Genomic DNA, 21,484 nt, shown 5'->3' on the forward strand with positions numbered 1-21,484 from the left:
CATACAATTTTAAACTAGCACCGGATGTAAACCTACCATTATGATTTCATTGGAGGATTTCATATGTAGTAATCATTTGATTGTATAACCAAATTAAGATAATCTTAAAAGTGGTCTCTTAATTTTGGAATGTTGGATGTCACGACTCATATATGGGGGTTCACATGGTAACATTTTATGTGTTTTTTTTTAAATCGTTGAAGCCCATTTTTGATAAAAAATTAGAAGCAAAAATTATGCCATATGATACAAATATTTATACAGTCACACACAAGAATTAAGAATTAGAATTTTTTAACACTGGATGTAAACGCACCTTTAAATATGGAGGATTCAAGTGTAGGAACCATACAATTTTAAACTAGCACCGGATGTAAACCTACCATTATGGTTTCATTGGAGGATTTCATATGTAGTAATCATTTGATTATATAAGCAAATTAATGTAATCTTAAAAGTGGTCTCTTAATTTTGGAATGTTGGATGTCACGACTCATATATGGGGGTTCACATGGTAACATTTTATGTTTTTTTTTTTTTTTTTTTTTTTTTTTTTTTTAAATCGGTCAATCCCATTTCTGATATAAAATAAGAAGCAAAAATGTTGCCATATGATACAAATATTTATACAGTCACATAATGTGAAGCCCCCTTAAGCATCATACTAAAAAGACGGGATGTAATAGCAATGTGCTTTGTAAGAGAATTTTGTTAGAATGTTTCCCAGATTTTTAGCCACTTTTTGTTTTTGCTTTTCCTTCTCCCTTTTTTCACTTTTATACGATTTTTTTTCTAACAGTTTATGTTATAAATAAATTAAAATTTTGTGTTTTTTCTATAACAGCGGTATTCAATATTGCACATGTTCGTTGTTCTGGCCTGCTTAATGACAATTGAGTATGATGTGTATGACTATGAGTATGAGGAGTTGCGGATGCCGATAAGACACCCGAGCTGCTGCTATGACTCGCAGCATGCAGATGTGTTTGATGTGAATGCGTATTAGATGTTGGCATTTGATTTGCATGCAACAACAATTGAGAATGAGGATTTGCTTCAATATGCTGCTGCTGCTGATGATGGTGTTGTTGATGATGTTATACCAACAAGGACACTTTTTGGCAATTCATAGCGGTTAGCTGAGCATTTAAGGCTGCATTGCTGTTGGCTGCATGTGAGGGATGCGCCGATGAGCCACCCAAAGCTTGTGAAGATGTTAAACCTCCATGATTTGCCGCTGTTGGGCCATTGTTGTGTAGACCATTTTCATTTTGCCCACTCTGGGCGGCAGCTGCTGCCGCCGCCGCTGAGGCTGCGGCCAAAAATTCCACTTTACCCATATTACGCTCTAAGAGAGGTCCTAAATTTGTATGCTGCGTCTCCTTGTGACGTCGCAAATCCACTTTGCGTTGAAAAGCTTTGTGGCAGAGCTTGCAGGAAAATGGTTTATAGCCGGTGTGTTTGCGTGAGTGGGTGATGAGGTTGGAACTTTGACTGAAGGCCTTGCCGCAAACTTGGCACTTGTGGGGTTTCTCGCCTGAAAGATGAAAGAAAAAACGAAGAAAAAGAGAAATGTGAGTAGAGTGTATAGGTCATGAATAAAATTTCATTTATTATTTAAATTTTGCCACATCGAAAAAACCAAAGTAAATCTTATATTTGATATGGTAGTGAAAAGATGGGTGTGTGAAAGGTGGAGAAAAATAAAAATCTCAGAGCCTTTTGATGATATTGGAAATAAATCTGAAATGATGTTGAATGTTTTCAAAGAAATCAATAAATTTGAGTTAAGAACAATAAAAACTAACATAAGAGAGGAGGGATGAAAACAATAAAATTGTATAACAATCACCATAGGATGGAGGTGCGGTTTTTTTAAAAATTCATTTGAAATATTGAATGGAGGTACTTAAAGGTAGATGTCCGTCTAGCCATGTCCGTCCGTACGCCTGTCAAAAACATTTTTCTTTCCAATGAAAAAATCCTGATGCTTGCGACTTTGCACACACAAAAACTCAAACGTTTGGGACAAACAAAATACTTTTATAACAAAGTTCTTGTTTTATTGTAACTGTCTTACGTTTAGCTTTAATATAACAAATTTTAGCCATAAATGTAGTATCGCTAACTTTGTTTATTGTAAAACTTTAAGCAATTTCGCCCACGGTGAAAGGGCCTATCTTTTGTTTTAAAACCAAAAACTCTTTAATCGCAAAAGTGCTTCGATAGCCACAAACGATTATTCGTTTACCGGACCCATAATTATTCTCTTGTTTCTCTCTTACTAGAGAGAGGGTTAGTATTTGAGCGTATAGACCAGTGAGAAGCAAAAATACTCACACTACTGCACATTATTCTGCACTACTAACTACTAAATTTTCCATGAACATTCCAATAAGAAACTGGGGATCCAAATTTGCAAATTTACCCATGAACATTCCATTACGAAACGGGCTCAAACTTCTCACATATCAATTAGTGCTGTCCGATTCAAGTTTAAGCTCAATGATAAGGGGCCTCCTTTATAAAGCCGTGTCCAAACGGCGTGCTGCATTGCGACACATCTTTGTGGAGAAGTTTTTACATGGCTGCCATGCCATATGACACTGTACCTCCCAAATGTCGCTTGCATTAGGAGGAAATAACCACCTCTGAAATTTTTCATAATGTTCTCGCCAGGATTCGAACCCAGGCGTTCAGCGTAATAAGCGGACATGCTAACCTCTGCGCTACGGTGGCCTCCGATACTTCTCTCATATCAATGAGCGCAGTCCGATTTAAGTTTTAAACTCAATGATAAGGGGCCTCCTTTTTGAAGCCGAGTCCGAACGGCGTGTCGCATAACAACACCACTTGGTAGAGAAATTTTAACATGGCAGGATATCTCACAAATGCTGCCATTAGGAGGGGATAACCACCGTTGAAGTTTTTTCTCTAATATTCTCCAGGGGATTTGAACCCTGGCGTGCGGCGTTTGAACCCTCTGCGCCGCGGTGGCCTCCGTAACATCCCATGTGTGCGTACACATTACTGTGTACGAATGTGTAAGCACACAACAAACTAATCCCAAGCAAGTCCATGGGCATGTCCATAATTGCAATTGAATGCTTGTCAATGGTATAGACACATTCCCACACACAGAACATTTTTAATTTTTTTTTTTTTGACTGAAAAGAGAAGCTTTTTTGTAGAGAGAAGCTAGTTTGAGCGCAAATGGTAATCTCGGAAAGTGAAAGCTTCTAAAGTTTCGCCTTAGGTACAACAAGTAAAAGTGTGCTATGTTCGGGCGGGCCGAATCTAATATACCCTCCACCTAAGATCGCATTTGGCAAGTTCTTTGGCCGATATCTCTAACAAAGGATAATGGATAACAATGGTTGCGCTCTTGGAGCTATGCCAAGTTATGAACCGATTGGGGCCATATTTGGTTTGGCTATTGGATCCCAAATTAGAATTCATTGTGCAAAATTTCACCAAGAATTGCGCCTTCTAGGGGCTCAAGGTCTTAAACCCAGGGAACGGTTCATATGGGAACCTTATTACATAATGGGCCGATTCAGACCATATTGACACACATGTTGCCAATATCCTGGGAGAAGTCGTTGTGCAAATTTTAAGCCAAATCGGATAGGAACTGAGCCCTTTAGAGGCTCAAGAGGTATAAACGGGAGATCCGTTTATTTGGCAGCTTTATCAGGTTGTAAACCATTTAGCACAGTAGTTGGAAGTTGAGATAATCCTTGAAGTCGAGTACGAGGCACTTCTGCCAGCGGCATAGTGTTGGATTGGCGGAACCCTAGTATTGCCAATTGGAAGATCATGTTACACGGATGGATCAAAGCTAGAGGACAGAGCGGGCCTGAGATTCTCCACTGAGAACCTAGGGACTGAGATCTGTTTTAGACTGCCTGACAATAATACGGTCCTACAAGCGGAGATCCGGTCGATCACGCAATGCGTGAGGTGGTGTGAGTGTGAACATCTTTACGGACAGTAAAATTGCCATAAGAGCAATAAAAACCAAGACGGTAAGGTAACAAACAGTCTTGCAGTGTAAGAAGAAGATTAAAGCCTTCTCTGAGGATGGCAAAATCCGCATTGTTTGGGTACCGTGTCATAACGGAGTAAGAGGGAATGAAAGGGCAGACGATTTGGCGTTGAAGGCCAGAGGACTGCCGTCAATAAACTTGGTTAACCCCAAGTCTTTCGGTTTAACGCAGTCCGAGTTAAGGGCGTGGGCGAAGAATGCCCATGCAACACTGTGGAACAGAGAAACGGTCGGTAGGACGACGAAAATACTATGGGGGCTTATAGATCGTGAGAAGTGGAGGCTATTAATGAAAGGAAGTAAGAAGGAGGTCAGCATAGCTATTGACATCATAATGAGACACATAGGACTACGAGCTCACTTATGTTGGCTGGTAGAATGGCGAAAGTTCTACGGGGGCATCCAGATCGTGAAAAGACTAGGCTATTACTGATACGAAGTAAGAAAGAGTTCAGTATACCGATTGGTATCATAACGGGACACATAGGACAACGAGCTGACTTATGTAAAATCGGTGCAGCGAGTGATAGCATGTGTAGGGCAAGCAGGGAAGATGATAAGACGTTGAAGCATATCCTTTGTCATTGCCTGGCTTTCGCGTCACACAAATACTAGCACTTAGGTGGGGCACAATACCAGACATGAACCAACTTAGGGGTGTAGCATGGAAAACAATTAAGGATTTTGTAAGTAGCACGGAATTCCTGACTTAGATTTTCTTTTTCGAGGTTACATTTTTTATAACCACCACCATAGGATGAGGGTATACTAATCTAGTCATTGCATTTGTAACACCTCGTAATATTGATCTGCGAACCCATAAAGTACATATATATTCTGATTCGATCGAGCCATGTCCGTCCGTCCGTCTGTCGAAATCACGATAGCGGTCGAATGCGATAAACTAGCTGCCTGAAACTTTGCACAGATACTTGCAAATAGGCCATATCGGTTCAGATTTGGATATAGCTTCCATATAAACAGATCTCCGATATGACTTCTTGAGCCCCTGGAAGCCGCAATTTTTGACCGATATGGCTGAAAACTTGTTATGACCGTTATGACTTCCAACAACTGTGCCAAGTTGGGTCCAAATCAGTCATGAACCTGATATAGCTCCCATATAAACCGATCTCCCGATTTGAAATCTTGAGCCCTTACACGCCGCTATTTTTATCCGATTTGGCTGAAATTGTGCATGCGGTGTTCTGTTATGAATTCCAACAACTGTACCAAGTACGATTCAAATCGATCTATAATCAGATATAGCTCCCATATTTTAGCAGAATCCACAGTGGTGGGTTCTCAAGATTCGGCCTGGCTGAACTTAGAACGCTTTTACATGTTTCAATTGACCTGTTGAACGACTAGAGGTATCATTGTGTACCTTATCCTTATGTTCTTCAATACTCACACGAAGAATGTAAATTTACCCACGAAAACTTCATTAAGGAGTAAGGGCAAACTTCTCACATATTGCTGAGTACTATTCGATCCAAATTTAAGCTCATTGATAAGGGACCGTCCGTCCGTCCGTCTGTCTGTCGAAAGCACGCTAACTTCCGATGGAGTAAAGCTAGCCGCTTGAAATTTTGCACAAATACTTCTTATTAGTGTGGGTCGGTTGGTATTGTAAATGGGCCATATCGGTCCATGTTTTGATATAGCTGCCATATAAACCGATCTTGGGTCTTGACTTCTTGAGCCTCTAGAGTGCGCAATTCTTATCCGATTGGTATGAATTTTGGCACGGCGTGGTTTGTTATAATATCCAACAACTGTGCCAAGTATGGTTGAAATCGGTCCATAACCTGATATAGCTGCCATATAAACCGATCTTGGGTCTTGACTTCTTGAGCCTCTAGAGTGCGCAATTCTTATCCGATTGGAATGAAATTTCGCACGACGTGTTTTATTATGATATGCAACAACTATGCCAAGTATGGTTCAAATCGGTCCATAACCTGATATAGCTGTCATATAAACCGATCTTGGGTCTTGACTTCTTGAGCCTCTAGAGGTCGCAATTATTATCCGATTTGCCTGAAATTTTGTGCGACGGATTCTCTCATGACCATCAACATACGTGTTTATTATGGTCTGAATCGGTCTATAGCCCGATACAGCTCCCATATAAATCGATCTCTCTATTTTACTTCTTGAGCCCCCAAAGGGCGCAGTTCTTATTCGAATTGGCTGATATTTTACACAGGTCTCAAACATGTAATAATATAATAATAGCATAGCAAATCTTTTCTTATATCCTTGTTTGCCTAAGAAGAGACGCCGGGAGAAGAACTCGGCAAATGCGATCCATGGTAGAGGGTATATAAGATTCGGCCCGGCCGAACTTAGCACGCTTTTACTTGTTTATTCCTGCGTCGTGCCTCAGTGCGACACCTCTTTGGTGAGAAGTTATTACATGGCATAATACCTCACAAGTGTCGCCGCTGTAAATATTTTCTGATGTTCTCTCCAGTTAAGCGTCATAGGCGGATATACTAACCTCGTTGGAGGCCAACAACGAGGTATGTATGCCCGCCTATGACGCTTAACGCTACGGAAGGCTCCCACAAGAAATATGACGGATCCCATCTAGGCATGGGTCCCATATACAAATATATATTTCCAATTTACTTCATGAGTTCCAAGAACTTTTACTTTTCACCCGGGAAGCTTTTATTTTCTCTTAGCAAAAAATATGAAAATATACCAAACTCTGGCAATTCTTTACAAGAAGAACTTAAATCTTCGCAATCTTCCCTTACCAAAAAAAGCAAAACAACGACCAAATTTATATCGTCATTAGGCTTAACGCTTCAAATGCTTTCTAACACAAATCCGTAGATAATTTCAAAATAAAAAGAGCGCAAAAGAATTTTTATGGCAATCATAAAAACCTAAAAAGGAATAAATAAAAAATGATTTCTTTCCTTGTTTTAGTTGGGTTGTTGGAGTTGTTGTTGCACAAAGCAGACATCCCCAAACCCCCAACTCCGCAACATTTTTCACAAAACACAGCCCTTAAAAGGAAGAAATAAAATCATGGCAGCTTCCACTATGACGTAGTTCATTGTTGGATTTTCATTTTGTAAATCTGTAAATGTCTGTACTTGAATCTCCCTCTGACATGGAAAATATTCCACAGAAATTTGTATTTAAATAAAAATTTCAAGGCAGTTATCCTTGATAGGGAAGCAATGAGGAAATTTAAGAAACATTTAACCACAGAAACCACAAAACATTTTTCTAACCATCAGAGTTTAGGAAAAACTTTAAGAGAAAATAAAATTCTTTTTTTTTTGTTCGAGGAAAGGGAAATGAAAATTATTTTAAAGCTATGCCTATTATGGGGGGTTAGATTTCTTGGGGGTGTTTGGTTGTTTGAACTTTGTGTGGTTGATTTCTGTAAATTTTGGGGTTTGTCTTTAAATGGATGATGGTGGGTTTGAAAGGCCATATGGTTTCTCTTTTACCACAGAAAATTAGTCGAATGTGCAGAGAAAAGCAAGAGAGTTAAATAGATAACCAGAGACTTTAAAAATTTTCATGTTCTTGAAAAATAAAAAACAAAAAAATTTTCTAAACTCTATTTTTTTACAAAATTTTATGCAAAATTTGAGCGAAATCGGTTAACAATTGCGGCTTCCATGGGTTTAAGAAATAAAATGGGAGATCAGTTACAATGGGAGCTTCATCAGGTTAAAGACTGATTTGAACCATACTAAGCATTGGGTATTGAAAATCACAACAAAACACACTGTATAAAATTTCAGCCATGGCGGATAACAATTTCGGCTTGCATGGGCTTAAAATGTGCACATCAGATTCATGCTCTTTTCCTGAAGATTTGATTTGAGCCCCATATCTTCCCGATTGACCCACACATCCGTTTGTTGGTCCATTTTGAGAGTGGATCCAAATTTAAGTCCCATATACTATTTGTAGACCTACATATCAGTTTTGAGGTATTTTGATAATGTGGCGGCCCTCAGACACCTGTTCCCAAATAAGGATATCAGATTTATGCTCTTCTCCTAATGATTTGATTTGAGCTCCGTATTTTCCAAATTGTTACTGTACTTCCATAGACCATTGACCATTCATTTGGGTCCCAGATTGCCTCTAACGATTTGAATATCAGTTTTGGGGTATTTTAAGGGGTAATCCGTTAACTTTAAGATCAGATTCATTAATTTCTGCATTTTCCCGATAAATTTACTTACTATTGGCGCTCTTTTTGGCGGTGGGCCCATACAATTGGCGCCAAATTTGAACATCAGATTAGTATTCCACTATTCTAGTCGGTCTATATTTTCGTCAGACACTTTATCCCAGATATTATTATCAAATTGGTATTTGGAGGCCACTGTGGCGCAGACGGTAACATGTTCGCCTATGACGCCGAGCGCCTGGGTTCAAATCACAACGCGAACACCAGAAAAATGTTCAGAGGTGGTTGTGCCCCTAAGGCTGGTTACATTTATAAGGTATTTTGCCATTTTAAAATTTTTCTTAATAATGGTGTCGCTATGTGGCACGCCGTTCGGACTCGGCATAAAAAATAAAGCCCGGACTCGGCATAAAAATTGAGCTTAAACATTAATCGGACTGCACTCATTGATATGAGAGATGTATCCCCTGTTCCTTAATGGAATGTTCGTAGGTAATTTAATAGTACTGTACTTTCTACCATTTTATCAGATTACGAATATTTTAGAGGTGTATGCCCCACCCGACATCTGGCTACAATATGGGTATCAGAATTATGATCTTCTCCCAAAATCCTTTTATTCAAGCCTCATACTGTCTTTTTGGACTAACATGTCCGTGTGATGGTCCTTTTGATGATGGGCAACCCCCAGACAATAGGCTCCAAAGTTGTTGTTGTTATTCTAGCAGTGTGTTGTACACTGAGGCGGCAGCCCTTGCCAATGGAAAACTCCATGGGGTCTATCCGGTACGTACAACCGGCTGCCATGGGATTGAGGCTCCAAAGTAAGATATCGGATGCATGCACTTTTCCCAAAGACGTTTGATTTAAAGCCCACAATATCTCAATCTGCCCTAATGTACGTTTGGAGGTTCATTTGGGAGTTGGGTGGCCCTGCAAGTACTGAACCCCATGAAGGTATCATACTCCTAAACACCTTTCTTTTGCCACTCATGATCATATCAAATGTCAATTTGAGTGGGGTTTTCCAGTAGGGAGCTTCCCCCGGCGGTATGACCTCATACATTTATATCTGATTCACATTTTTGGGGTTAATATGAAGAAGCAAACAATAATTTGCTTCAATCGGCTCACTCATCCTGGAGATGATGAAGGGGACAGTGTCCGCCCAAAAGGGAAAGGGATAGTTCCCGCCCAAAAAATCATTTCTGACACCTAGATCCCGTTGTTTTTAACCGGCTCTAAAAAAATGGGGAAATTGTTTGGGGCATTCAGAGATACAACTCTCTCTCTCTCATTCTCTCTCTCTCTCTCTCTCTCTCTCTCTAGACGCTGATGCCTGTGGATATAGAGAGAGCTCTATCTCCGAATCCAAAGTTCAAAAAATTAATTTTGTTTTTTCAAAGCGGGCTCAGGACATCCCGTGATCTGCTGGGCCATTTATTTTGGATAAAGACCCATTCGCAATTTTTTTTGTTGCCAAACAGGAAGTTCTACCTTTTAAAAACACTACGTGAATAAATTGATTTCTTCAGAAAAGAAAATTTGGTGCTCGAGAACACCCTTTGACAAGATAGGTGTTTTAACCGATGCTGAGCACATGTGCTACTGTGCACGTTATTTCCAAGCCCATGGGGTTATGTTTTTGTGCGTATTGCAATAGTGTGAGTGTACTTGCCTGTCACTGATATCGATCCATGTCGAACAATTTTAAGGGGAAAGTATTCTAAACAAGAGAGAAACTAACTCGAAAGTTTAAATAAAACCGTAAGAAAACTGGGTGCAAATGCGGACTGGGCTAAAAACGATTATCTTTAACCACCCTTAAGTTGGTGAGTAGAAGCTTGAGCTAAGAAAACATTTGGAAACGAACGTGATGGTAAACGCAGAAGGGAGATAGGAAAACTTCAACGAAAAATTCAAAACATTGCGAAACTATCTGTCAAAAATTGGAGAAAGAGCGCAGAAAATCATGATGCTTGGGAACCTACTCTGAGTTTGACTAATGGCTTGAAGGTATTGCCACCGGAAACGAAAAATGGCGCCACTAGTTCAATATGAGGCGGGGAAAGTTGTGAAAGGCCCCTGCTAAGAATACAGCAGGCCTATCGTTATGAAAGACTTCCATATAGAACAGAAAGATGAATTAAAGGATGTTCTTAAAGGATGATCTTAAACAAAATGGAATCTTAAGTGAAGCCAGTAAATAATACTTGAGGACATGGCTTATACCGCTCTAAAGCAGTTTTGCCTTGAACATTTCATACCCATTTGATTCTTCAATCTAGAGTTTTCCTACAATTATTTACTTTCCACTTCATTCCAACCAAGAAAAATCATAGCAGTGCTACTTAAAACGATTCTTTTACATTTTAGGGAAAATCTCCAAGGAATTGTGGATGAGTATAAAAATCACAAAAATTCTAAGAATAAAAGTAAAACACAAGCCATATAACAAAATATAACAACTCAACCGCATCAACTCAGTTTTGGTTGGGCAAAAAAAATCAAAAAGAAAAATCTTTACTTCAAGAGATGAGATGGAAAACGCGAAAAATAATAAGACAATATAAACTTTGATATAAAAACTAAACAAGGAATAGCAAAGATTTGAAGAAAATCTATTATTTTTTAGCAACCACTACAAACATTGCTAGGCAGGGAATAAAGTACTTGGCACGGGTATGGTACATGACTCACAGTAGATTTACTTAGACCATAGAAACTGGAGAAAGAAAATGATAATGGCATATAGTATGTATGTGCATGTGTATTTGTTTGTGTATATAACTTTGTCTTAGTATGCCCTATCTTACAGATTGTGCTAAATAATAAAAAAACGAAAACTTTGCTTTGGATTTGAAACTTATACAACAGCAGCACTGGGGGAGAAACTTCATGTTCCATTTTTGACTCCCTTCATATAATCTGTGCCATGGTACGTGACGTTATCTGGGCCGTTAGCATATGGACGTGCTTAGAAAACATACTATGTGCAAGATGTCAATTGAAAGAGAGGGAAAGAAAGGCAGAGGGAGGGAAGGGAGAAATGAAACCCAGCTGTAAAGGCAAACGAAAACATAGCCATGTCATGACTACATGGCAAGGATATCTTGCCAGAAACTACTACTAAAGAGTTCATCTATGGAGTTGAATCAAGATTTGACATAGCACAAGGAAGAAAAAGACAAAAATCACATAGATGAGTAAAAAAGAACACTGGGGACAAAAATGCTATATAGACAATGGGAGGGAACCAAGAAAATAGCAAAAAAAAAAAAAATAAAAAAATATTAAAAACGAAATCCAAACAAATATTATTGAAAACGAGTAAGAGCTTGCTAAGTTCGGCCGGGCCGAATCGAATCCACCTTGATCGAATCTGTCGAGTTCTTTGCGCAGTATCTGTTTTTAGGCAAACAAAGTATAATGCATAAGGACGGAGGAGCAGCTATATCAAGTTATAGTCCGATTCGGGGCTCAAGAAGCGAAATCGTGAGATCGGTTTATATGGGAGCTGTATCAAGCTATAGATCGATTCTGACCATATTGCACACGTATGTTGAAGGCCATGGGAGGAGCCGTTGTACAAAATGTGTGCCAATTCGGACGAGAATTGCGCCCTCTAGAGGCTCAAGAAGTCAAGACCCAAGATCCGTGTATATGGCAGCTATATCAGGTTATGGACCGATTAGGACCATACTTTGCATAGTTGTTGGATATCATCACAAAACACGTCGTGCAAAATTTCATTCCAATCGGATAAGAATTGCGCACTCTAGAGGCTCAAGAAGTCAAGACCCAAGATTGGTTTATATGGCAGATATATCAGGTTATGGACCGATTAGGACCATACTTAGCACAATTGTTGGAAGTGATATCAATACAATATATGCAAAATTTCAGCCAAATCGGATAGGAATTGCTCCCTGTAGAGGCTAAGGAAGTCAAGACCCCAGATCGGTTTATATGGCAGCTATATCAGGTTATGGACCGATTAGGACCATACTTAGCACAGTTGTTGGAAGTGATATCAATACAATATATGCAAAATTTCAGCCACATCGGTAGGAATTGCTCTCTGTAGAGTCTAAAGAAGTCAAGACCCCAGATCGGTTTATATGGCAACTATATCAGGTTATGTGCCGATTTGAACCATAATCAGCACAATCGTTAAAAGTCATAACAAAATACCTCATGCAAAATTTCAGCCAAATCGGATAATAATTGCGCCCTCAAGTGGCTCAAGAAGTCAAAATCCCAGATCGGTTTATATGACAGCCATTTATGGGCCCCAGACCTCAAATCGGGAGATCGGTCAATTTGGCAGCAATATCCAAATATGGTCCAATCTGAACCATTTAGGGCACGAATCTCAAGGAGTGTAACGCAACACATTCTGGCAAATTTTGAGCCAAATCGGATAATACAAGTGGGCTTAATGAACAAAAGCCTTAAATCTGCATATCAGTCTATATGGGGGGGCTATATAAAGGCCGATTTAGCTCATCTTCGAACTTAACCTGCATGTGTACAAAAAGATAGTCTGTGCAAGGCTTTAGATAAAAATCATAAATGTAAGGCGAAGGTGTTTACATTAAACTATTGGGTTGCCCAATAAGTAATTGCGGATTTTTCATATAGTCTGCGTTGACAAATTTTTTCACAGCTTATGACTCTGTAATTGCATTCTTTCTTCTGTCAGTTATCAGCTGCTACTTTTAGCTCGCTTTAGAAAAAAAGTGTAAAAAAAGTATATTTGATTAAATTTCATTCAAAGTTTTATTAAAAATGCATTTACTTTCTTTTAAAAAATCCGCAATTACTTTTTGGGCAACCCAATATATCTTGACATATGCCCCATATAGCTGATGGCCAGATTTATTACTTAAAAACCATAAAACTCGAATTTCTTATTAGATTTTGACGACAATTGGTACAGTGATTTTTTTTTTTTAAACCCTTAACATCTGTGCCTAATGTAGTCCAGATCGTCCTATATTTCGCCGAAATTTATCACAGTGTGTTGCAGCTTCCAGGGTTTCATGAGGTCAAATTGGGAGATCGGTTTATATGGAAGCTATATCAGGTTATAGACCGATTCGGACAGTTATTGAAAGTCATAACAGAACACTTCATGCAAAATTTCAGCCAAATAGGACAAAAATTGCGGCTTCCATGTGCTTAAGAAGTCAAATCGGGAGATCGGTTTATATGGGAGCTATATTCAAATCGGAACTGTTATGGCCCATTTGAAATCTTCAACAATCTACATCAATATTAAGTATCTGGGCAAAATTTCAAGCGGCTAGCTTTACACGTTCGATCTCTATCGTGATTTCGACAGACGGACGGACGGACATGGCTAGGTCGATTCAGAACTTCGGGACGATCAAGAATATGTATACTTTATGAGGTCCTAGACGAATATTTCGAGGAGTTACAATTGGAATGACTAGATTAGTATACCCCCATCCTATGGTGGTGGGAATGAAAAGTAACCTTGAGATGGACAATCTATGTTAGGAATTTTGTGCTAATACAAAATCCTTAATTGTTTTTCATAACTCGCCCCTAGGTTGGGTAAGGTTTAAGTGGCAGTCTGCCATCAGACTCACTTAGACGTTTTCGTCTATTGTAACGGCAACAGAAGGAGGAAGATGCCTTCTAGTTCCTACCGTTGAACCAACCAGATCGCTTTAAAAAACCCACTAACTTTCGAATGTTCACAACCGCTAAATCAAGAAATAAAAACCTAAAGTGGAACTCCTTTTGACTGCTAGTTCGGGACACATAGGCAGAAGTTCTTTTATAGTCTCTTCCTCTTCGATGTCCTCACAGCTTCTGCAAAAGTCGATGCTGGCAATCTTAAGTCCGTCAGTTTTCCGATTGGACAGTGACCTGTCGTGACTTACACAATTACGGAGACATCTGTTCTAGCCAATGGCCACAAAGCAGTGGACCTCTTCAAGTCTAAATTAGCCCATTTGACTTAGTGAGCTCCTAGAAGCCTCAATGTTCATCCCATTTGGCTAGAATTTGGAACAAAGATTTGAGTTACGACATCCAACATTGATGCCAAGTATAATCCAAATCGGTCCATAAATAGATAGAGCCCCCATATAAACCGATCCCCGGATTGGACTTCTTAAACCCTAAGAAGCCTCAAATTTCATCCGATTTCTCTGAAATTTGGAACAAAGTCTTAGGTAAGAACTTTAAATATTCATGCCAAGTATAATCCAAATCGGTTTATAAATAGATAGAGCCCCCATATAAACCGATCCCCGTATTGGACTTCTTAAGCCCTTAGAAGCCTAAAATTTCATCCGATTTGGCTGAAATTTGGAACAAAGTCTGAGGTTATAACTTTCAATATTCATGTCAAGTATAATCCGAATCAGTCTATAAACAGATATAGCCCCCATATAAACCGATATCCTGATTTGACTTCTTCAGCCATTGGAAGACAAAATTTTCATCCGATTTGGCTTAAATTTGGATCAAAGGCTTGTGTTATGACTTTTAGTATTTATGCTAAGTATGATCTGAATCGATCCATAAACAGATATAGCCCACATATAAACCCATCCCCTGATTTGATTCCTTTAGCCCTTAGAAGCCTAAATTTTCACCTGATTTGACCCAAAAAACCTATCTTATAACTTACAACATCAGTGCCAAGTTTTATCCGAATCGATCAATACGGTGATACAACCGCCCTTAAGTACCGATATCTCGATATGACTTCTTGAGACCAAAATAATTCAAATACAAACTCATTCAATAAGGATACATTTTAAGCGGTATCAATGGTGGTGGGTACCCAAGATTCGGTCCGCCCAAACTTAGCACGCTTTTACTTGTTTTCTTTTGAATTTAAAGCATTTTCTAAAATATTCCAATAAGAAATGAAATTTTCTATTAAAAATTTTCAAAAAAAACTATTAATCTATTTTTTTAACCTTTTCATGCTTCGTTTAAACCTTTTGTCCTTATGTAGCCTTATATATCCCAGACTAGAAGTATACGCATGTAAACCCTATTCAACGATTTACTCTGATGTATAGAGTATTTGATTACACTTTTTATGTGTGTGTGTGTGAGTACGTTTGTGTGTTTTATCAAACATTTCCCGTTTCTAGTCTTCACTATACACTAACACATACACACACTTATCGACTTCCCTCTCCCGACTTTTAGAACATTGTGTAATTACACCAAGTCAAGAAAAGCCTGGCCAAGCAAAGCTACCCAAATTAACAAAACAGCGAGACTGCCTCTACCCAAAGAACCAACCCAACTACAGCTCAACAATGGGGCCATGGCATGAATCCATTTCTCGTTTAGGTTCGAAGGAGAGCAAGGCAAAAACAACAAAACAAAAAATCTGTTGAAGGAATCAAAGCACATCCCAATGGTCGAATGTTTTAACAATCACGTCCCTGCAATATCATTATGTACTCAATTCAACTTTGTTCCTCGGTGGTGGGGTGTGTGCGTGCGTTCAAACTGATGATTATCATGATGATGATGAGAGAAAGAGGAGAGCTACTAACACAGATGTAGAGAGCGATAAATGTTGCCAAAGTAGGGAAACAATTTTTCAAAAATTTTTGGTAAAAATTCTAAGACTTTGTCAAAAAGAACTATGAAAAAACAGACCAACAAAAAAAACAAAAACAAATTCTTATAAAAAAAGTCTTTAAATATTAAAAAAGCTTTTCTGAAATCGTTTTTTAATGACATTTCGTATGAAATTTTTTTTTGTGATTTTCAGTTGAACGATATTTTGTAAGAAATTATAAAGCTTTTATGACTTTTATGAATTCCATATTTTTACAGATAAATCTCCACCATGGTAAGCCCGCTTCGGCGGCCCTAAAGGTCCTCCTGATGGCATCGGGATTTTAAGTTGTCCTTATCCAGGAACCATGGGAGTGTGGAGGAATGGTTCGTGGACTAAGAATTCCTGGATTTAAACTACTCAAGGTTACGGGAAATGGGAGACACAAAGACTGTATTCTTGTAAAAAGAAGTCTAAATGTTTTTCTTCTTCTAGAAATCTGCAGCTCCGTGGGGGGTACATGTGAGGCCTCTAGACAAAGGAAGATTTTTTCCTCAAGACCTATTACGGTGGGGTATATTCAGAAGCCATAGAATGTATGGACAATGTCTAGTAAGGAAACACTAGAACTACTCGTTGATACACATTTCCTGGGAAATTCGCCAAAGGGCAATGTGGCGTCAGAAGAGGTTGTCACTGGTAGTCATTCGTCGGAGGTTATAAGGGAAATTGTGTATGAGCCGAAAATCCTCTTGGTGATAAGAAGTTTCGACTCCTTAAAGTCGCCAAGCCCTGATGATGTATCACCGATTGAATTACAAGCTGTATCTGATAGAGTGGTTCTCTGGCTTAGGGAGATATACTATGCTTGTATCAGAATGTCATATATACCTGCGGGATTGAGTGACATGAAGTAATTTTCATTCCGAAAGCAGGAAAATCCTACCACATGAAGGCGAAAGATTTTCTTCCTGTTAGCCTTTCATCCTTTATGCTGAAAACTCTTGAGAGGTTGATAGAAATATATCTTAGGGCAAAAATCCCTGGAAATCCCCTGTCGCGGCAGCAGCATGCACAGAGTAAAGCCAAATCCACTGAAACAGCCCTTTACGACCTAATCGGCTACATAGAGGGAACCTCTAAGTGCAACAGCGACGTGAGCTACCGAAATTGGTCTAGGTTTAAATCCGTGCAAGACGGAAGAAGTTCTTTTTAGCAGGAGATATAAGTTGCCTACAGTGGAACCTATCTCCTTGGGAGGAGAGAATGTTCCATTTACAGAAAGCGCAAAATACCTGCGTGTTTTTGCTGGACAGGAAATTGAACTTAAAATCCAACATTTTGGAAAGAGCAAGAAAGGCAAATGTTACTCTATACACCTGCGAGAGAGAGCCATTTTCAAAAGTGGGGGTTTAGACCGCGTGTCATGCATTGGGTATATACAACAGTGTTCCGATCTATAATGCTATATGGTGCTGTGGTCTGATGGACGGCGTTTCCAAAGTCCAGCTACTGCTCAATACTTAACCGGATGCAGAGGATTGTTTGTTTGTACATCACAGGCGCACCGAGGACGACACCATCTGATGCATCGAACAAGTAAAATGGCGTTAAGTTCGGCCGGCCCAAACTTTGGATACCCACTACCTCGGGTATATATGTAAACCACCTTTCATCAAAATCCCGTGAAAATTGAGTACCTCATGTCCCACAGCAGTTATATCGAAATATGTTCCGATTGGACCAAATATTAATAAGTACAATAGCTATATCTAAAACTAAACCGATCTGAACCATATATGACACGGATATGGAAAAGCCTAACATAAGTCACTGTGTCAAATTTCAGTGAAATGCGCATTTTATGGAGCCAAGACTTTAAATTGAGATATCGGTCTACATGGCAGCCATATCCAAATCTTGACCGTTCTGGGCCAAATTGAAGAAGGACGTCGAAGAGTCTAACACAACTCACTGTCCCAAATTTCGGCGACATCGGACAATAAATGCGACTTTTATGGGCTCAAAACCATAAATCGAGAGTTCCGCCTGTATGGCAGCTATATCCAAATCTGGACCGATCAGAGCCAAATTAAGGAAGGGTATTGAAAGTTCTAACACAACTCACTGTCCCAAATTTCAGCGAAATCGGTCAATAAATGCGCCTTTTATGGGCTCAAAACCATAAATCGAGAGTTCCGTCTGTATGGCAGCTATATCCAAATCTGGACCGATCAGAGCCAAATTAAGGAAGGGTATTGAAAGTTCTAACACAACTCACTGTCCCAAATTTCAGCGAAATCGGACAATAAATGCGCCTTTAATTGGCCCAAAAACTTAAATCGAGGGATCTGTCTATATGGCAGCTATATCCAAATCTAGACCGATCTGGGCCAAATCGAAAAAGGATATCGAAGGCCCTTACATAACTCACTGTCACAAATTTCGGCACAATCGGACAATAAATGCGACTTTTATGGGTCCAAAGCCTTAAGTCGAGAGATCGGTCTTTATGGCAGCTATATCCAAATCTTGGCCGATCTGGGCCAAATTGAAGAAGGACGTCGAAGAGTCTAACACAACTCACTGTTCCAAATTTCGGCGACATCGGACTACAAATCCGCCTTTTATAGGCCCAAAACCTTAAATCAAGAGATGGGTCTATATGACAGCCAAATTCAAATCTGAACCGATCTGAGCCAAATTTAAGAAGGATGTTGAAGGTTCTAACACAACTCACTGTCCCAAATTTTGGCGACATCGGAGAATAAAAGCGCCTTTTATGGGCGCAAGACCTTAAATCGAAAGATCAGTCTATATGGCAGCTATATCCAAATCTAGACCGATCTGGGCCAAATCGAAAAAGGATATCAACGGCCCTAACACAACTCACTGTCCCAAATTTCGGCAACATCGGACAATAAATGCGCCTTTTAAAGACTCAAAACCTTAAATCGAGAGATCGGTCTATATGGCAGCTATATCAAAATCTGGACCGATCTGTGCCATATTGCAGAATTATATCAAGGGGCTTAATTTAACTCACTGTTCCAAATTTCGACGAAATCGGATTATAAATACGCCTTTTATGGATCCAAAACTATAAGTCGAGAGATCGGTCTATATGGCAGCTATGTCCAAATCTGGACCGATATGGGCCAAATTGAAGAAGGGTATCGAGTGGCCTAACACAATTTACTGTCCCAAATTTCAGCAAAATCGGATAATAAATGTAGCTATATCCAAATCTGGACCGATCTGGGACAAATTCAAAAGAAGGATGTCGAAGGGCCTAACACAACTCATTGTCCCAAATTTCAGCAAAATCGGATAAAAAATCTGGCTCCTATGGGCCTAAGACCCTAAATCGGCGTATCGGTCTATATGGTCCGGTATAGCCCATCTACGAATTTAACCTGCTTATGGACAAAAAAAGAATCTGTGCAAAGTTTCAGCTCAATGTCTCTATTTTTAAAGACTGTTGCGTGATTTCAACAGACAGACGGACGGACATGGTTAAATCGTCTGAGAAATCGAAATTTCCACAGCTAGCCATTGAATGTCTTACCAAAATTCCAACTGTCCCTCTTTGATATTAATTATGCAGGAACGGCAACTCTGTCAACGCAACTCAGTTATGAGAGCACTGAGATATTTTTTAGTCTGTGTAGGCAGCCCAAGAGAAACGAAGGACAGACAGACGTGACTAAAGACCGGTGAAGGGAAGCAAGTAGTTAAAATTCCAAACCAATGATTTCAGTTTTTCATTTTTTTTTACTTCTTTTTATGCTTTAACAGATTTCTTCTTTTGGACGTTATTTTACGACCATAGATGGTGTTATTGTTGCTGTAGCTGCTCAACTGTCAAGCTTTATATATACAAAGGATACACAGATATGCGGACCTACATATAGATATAAGAATGTGGGATGTGGGATGGTAGATATCTATTATATACTGGTTTTATATGTTTTATACATAATGCTGCGATTTGTTGTTGTCATCTTGTTTTTATATACCCTTTAAGCTACAAACACTCACACACACACACATACACACAGGCAAACGAATTGCCAGATTTTCTTTTTGCGCCACATAAAATGTCGAAGAGGGAAGAGCAAAGCCAAAGCCAAAGCACAAGGAAGAGCAAGTGAGAGAGAAAGAAAGCCCAGAGTAAAGTAGGAGTTATGAGGGCTACCTTCAACTTTGCAACGCAATGCACGAACCCCGAACATTGCCAGTCTCAGTCAGCACATAAAGAAAATCTGTATCATGGCTAAAAATCATTGAAATCTGTTTAGTTTAAAGCAAGGATTCAAATTGTTCAGGGTGTTCTGGGTTGTTAATATTGTCGAAAGGTATGTCTGTCTGTCCGTCTGTCCCTTCGTCTTGATACGTGAGGCAGGACATGGCAGCCAAGTAGTAAGGTGTAGGTATGAGCTGTTATACACATTCACAACACATTCAGTATGTGTATTAGCAGTTATGTAGTTTTGTAAGGTGGCTGTTGTTGAGTGACAATGTTTGTGGGGGAGGCGGCAAAATCGTTTAGGAATATGAAATCCTTTTAATGTGTCTGTGTTGTTTTAGTGGCGATGCTATGGTGTTTGCAGAATTTGAAGAAATTTTGGTTTTTTTTTTTGCATGAGCAGTTTGTTTAAGCAAATGGTGCTGGAGATCAATACATTTTCCACAGAATTTAAGATTAAATGAAAGGATATGCTTTAAAAATGTTCAAAAATGCTTAAACAATGAAGAAATTAAGTTTAGAGAAAATATTTTAGTTTAATTACCGGCTTAAAATTTCTTAAATTTTGTATTCATAAAAAAAGTGGCTCGAAGTTGGGTCTTCCTAGTAAAACATCCTCCAACTTAACTAAATATTATAAAAAAGATAAAAAAATTCTTTTTCACTTAAAACTTGCAAAATTTTAATTAAAAAATGTGATTTCCATAAAAATTACGCTGGTTACTTGGACCCAAATTTTAATACCATATTTGTTTTCTGGTCTCCAATACCATTCATTTGATACCTTTATTGTGCTTATCGGACCATATCGAATATGGGTGGTGTTTTTAGGGTAAGGGGGAGGGTCCTCCTCCACCCGATATCTAAAAATTATATAGTCATATTGGGTCTAATGGCGTTTTTGAGGGGTAGCGTGACCCCTATAATTCGATCTGATTTTGTATGCCAGATTCGAAATCTACTCCCGAATAACTATAATTTGAGCCCCATATTGAAATGAATCTCCAATATTTTAATACCATATTTGCATTCTTCTCTCCAATACCTTTCACTTGATACCCATATTGTTCCGATCGGTCCACTTTTTCTATAAAAAAGTTCATGGATGAACTTTTTTTATAAAAAAGATCATTGATCATTCTATAAAAAAGTTCATGAATGAACTTTTTCTATAAAAAAGTTCATGAATGAACTTTTTCTATAAAAAAGTTCATGGATGAACTTTTTCTATAAAAAAGTTCATGGATGAACTTTTTCTATAAAAAAGTTCATGGATGAACCTTTTTTATAAAAAAGTTCATGGATTAACTTTTTCTATAAAAAAGTTCATGGATGAACTTTTTCTATAAAAAAGTTCATGGATGAACTTTTTCTATAAAAAAGTTCATGGATGAACTTTTTCTATAAAAAAGTTCATGGATGAACTTTTTCTATAAAAAAGTTCAT

General features: G+C 38.8%; 1 protein-coding gene across 1 annotated transcript in view; it reads right to left on the bottom strand.

Moving 5' to 3' along the window:
- Positions 1-902: 902 nt before the first annotated feature.
- LOC106091386 (zinc finger and SCAN domain-containing protein 22) overlaps positions 903-21,484 on the bottom strand; it is a 91,949-nt gene continuing 71,367 nt past the window's right edge. The window contains exon 5 of the mRNA XM_059365174.1: positions 903-1,537. Within this exon, the coding sequence (XP_059221157.1) occupies positions 1,098-1,537 (440 nt within the window). The 3' untranslated portion in view covers positions 903-1,097. The remainder of the gene's footprint in view (positions 1,538-21,484) is intronic.

Source organism: Stomoxys calcitrans, chromosome 3 (genome assembly GCF_963082655.1).
Source record: "Stomoxys calcitrans chromosome 3, idStoCalc2.1, whole genome shotgun sequence".
Taxonomy (NCBI): domain Eukaryota; kingdom Metazoa; phylum Arthropoda; class Insecta; order Diptera; family Muscidae; genus Stomoxys; species Stomoxys calcitrans.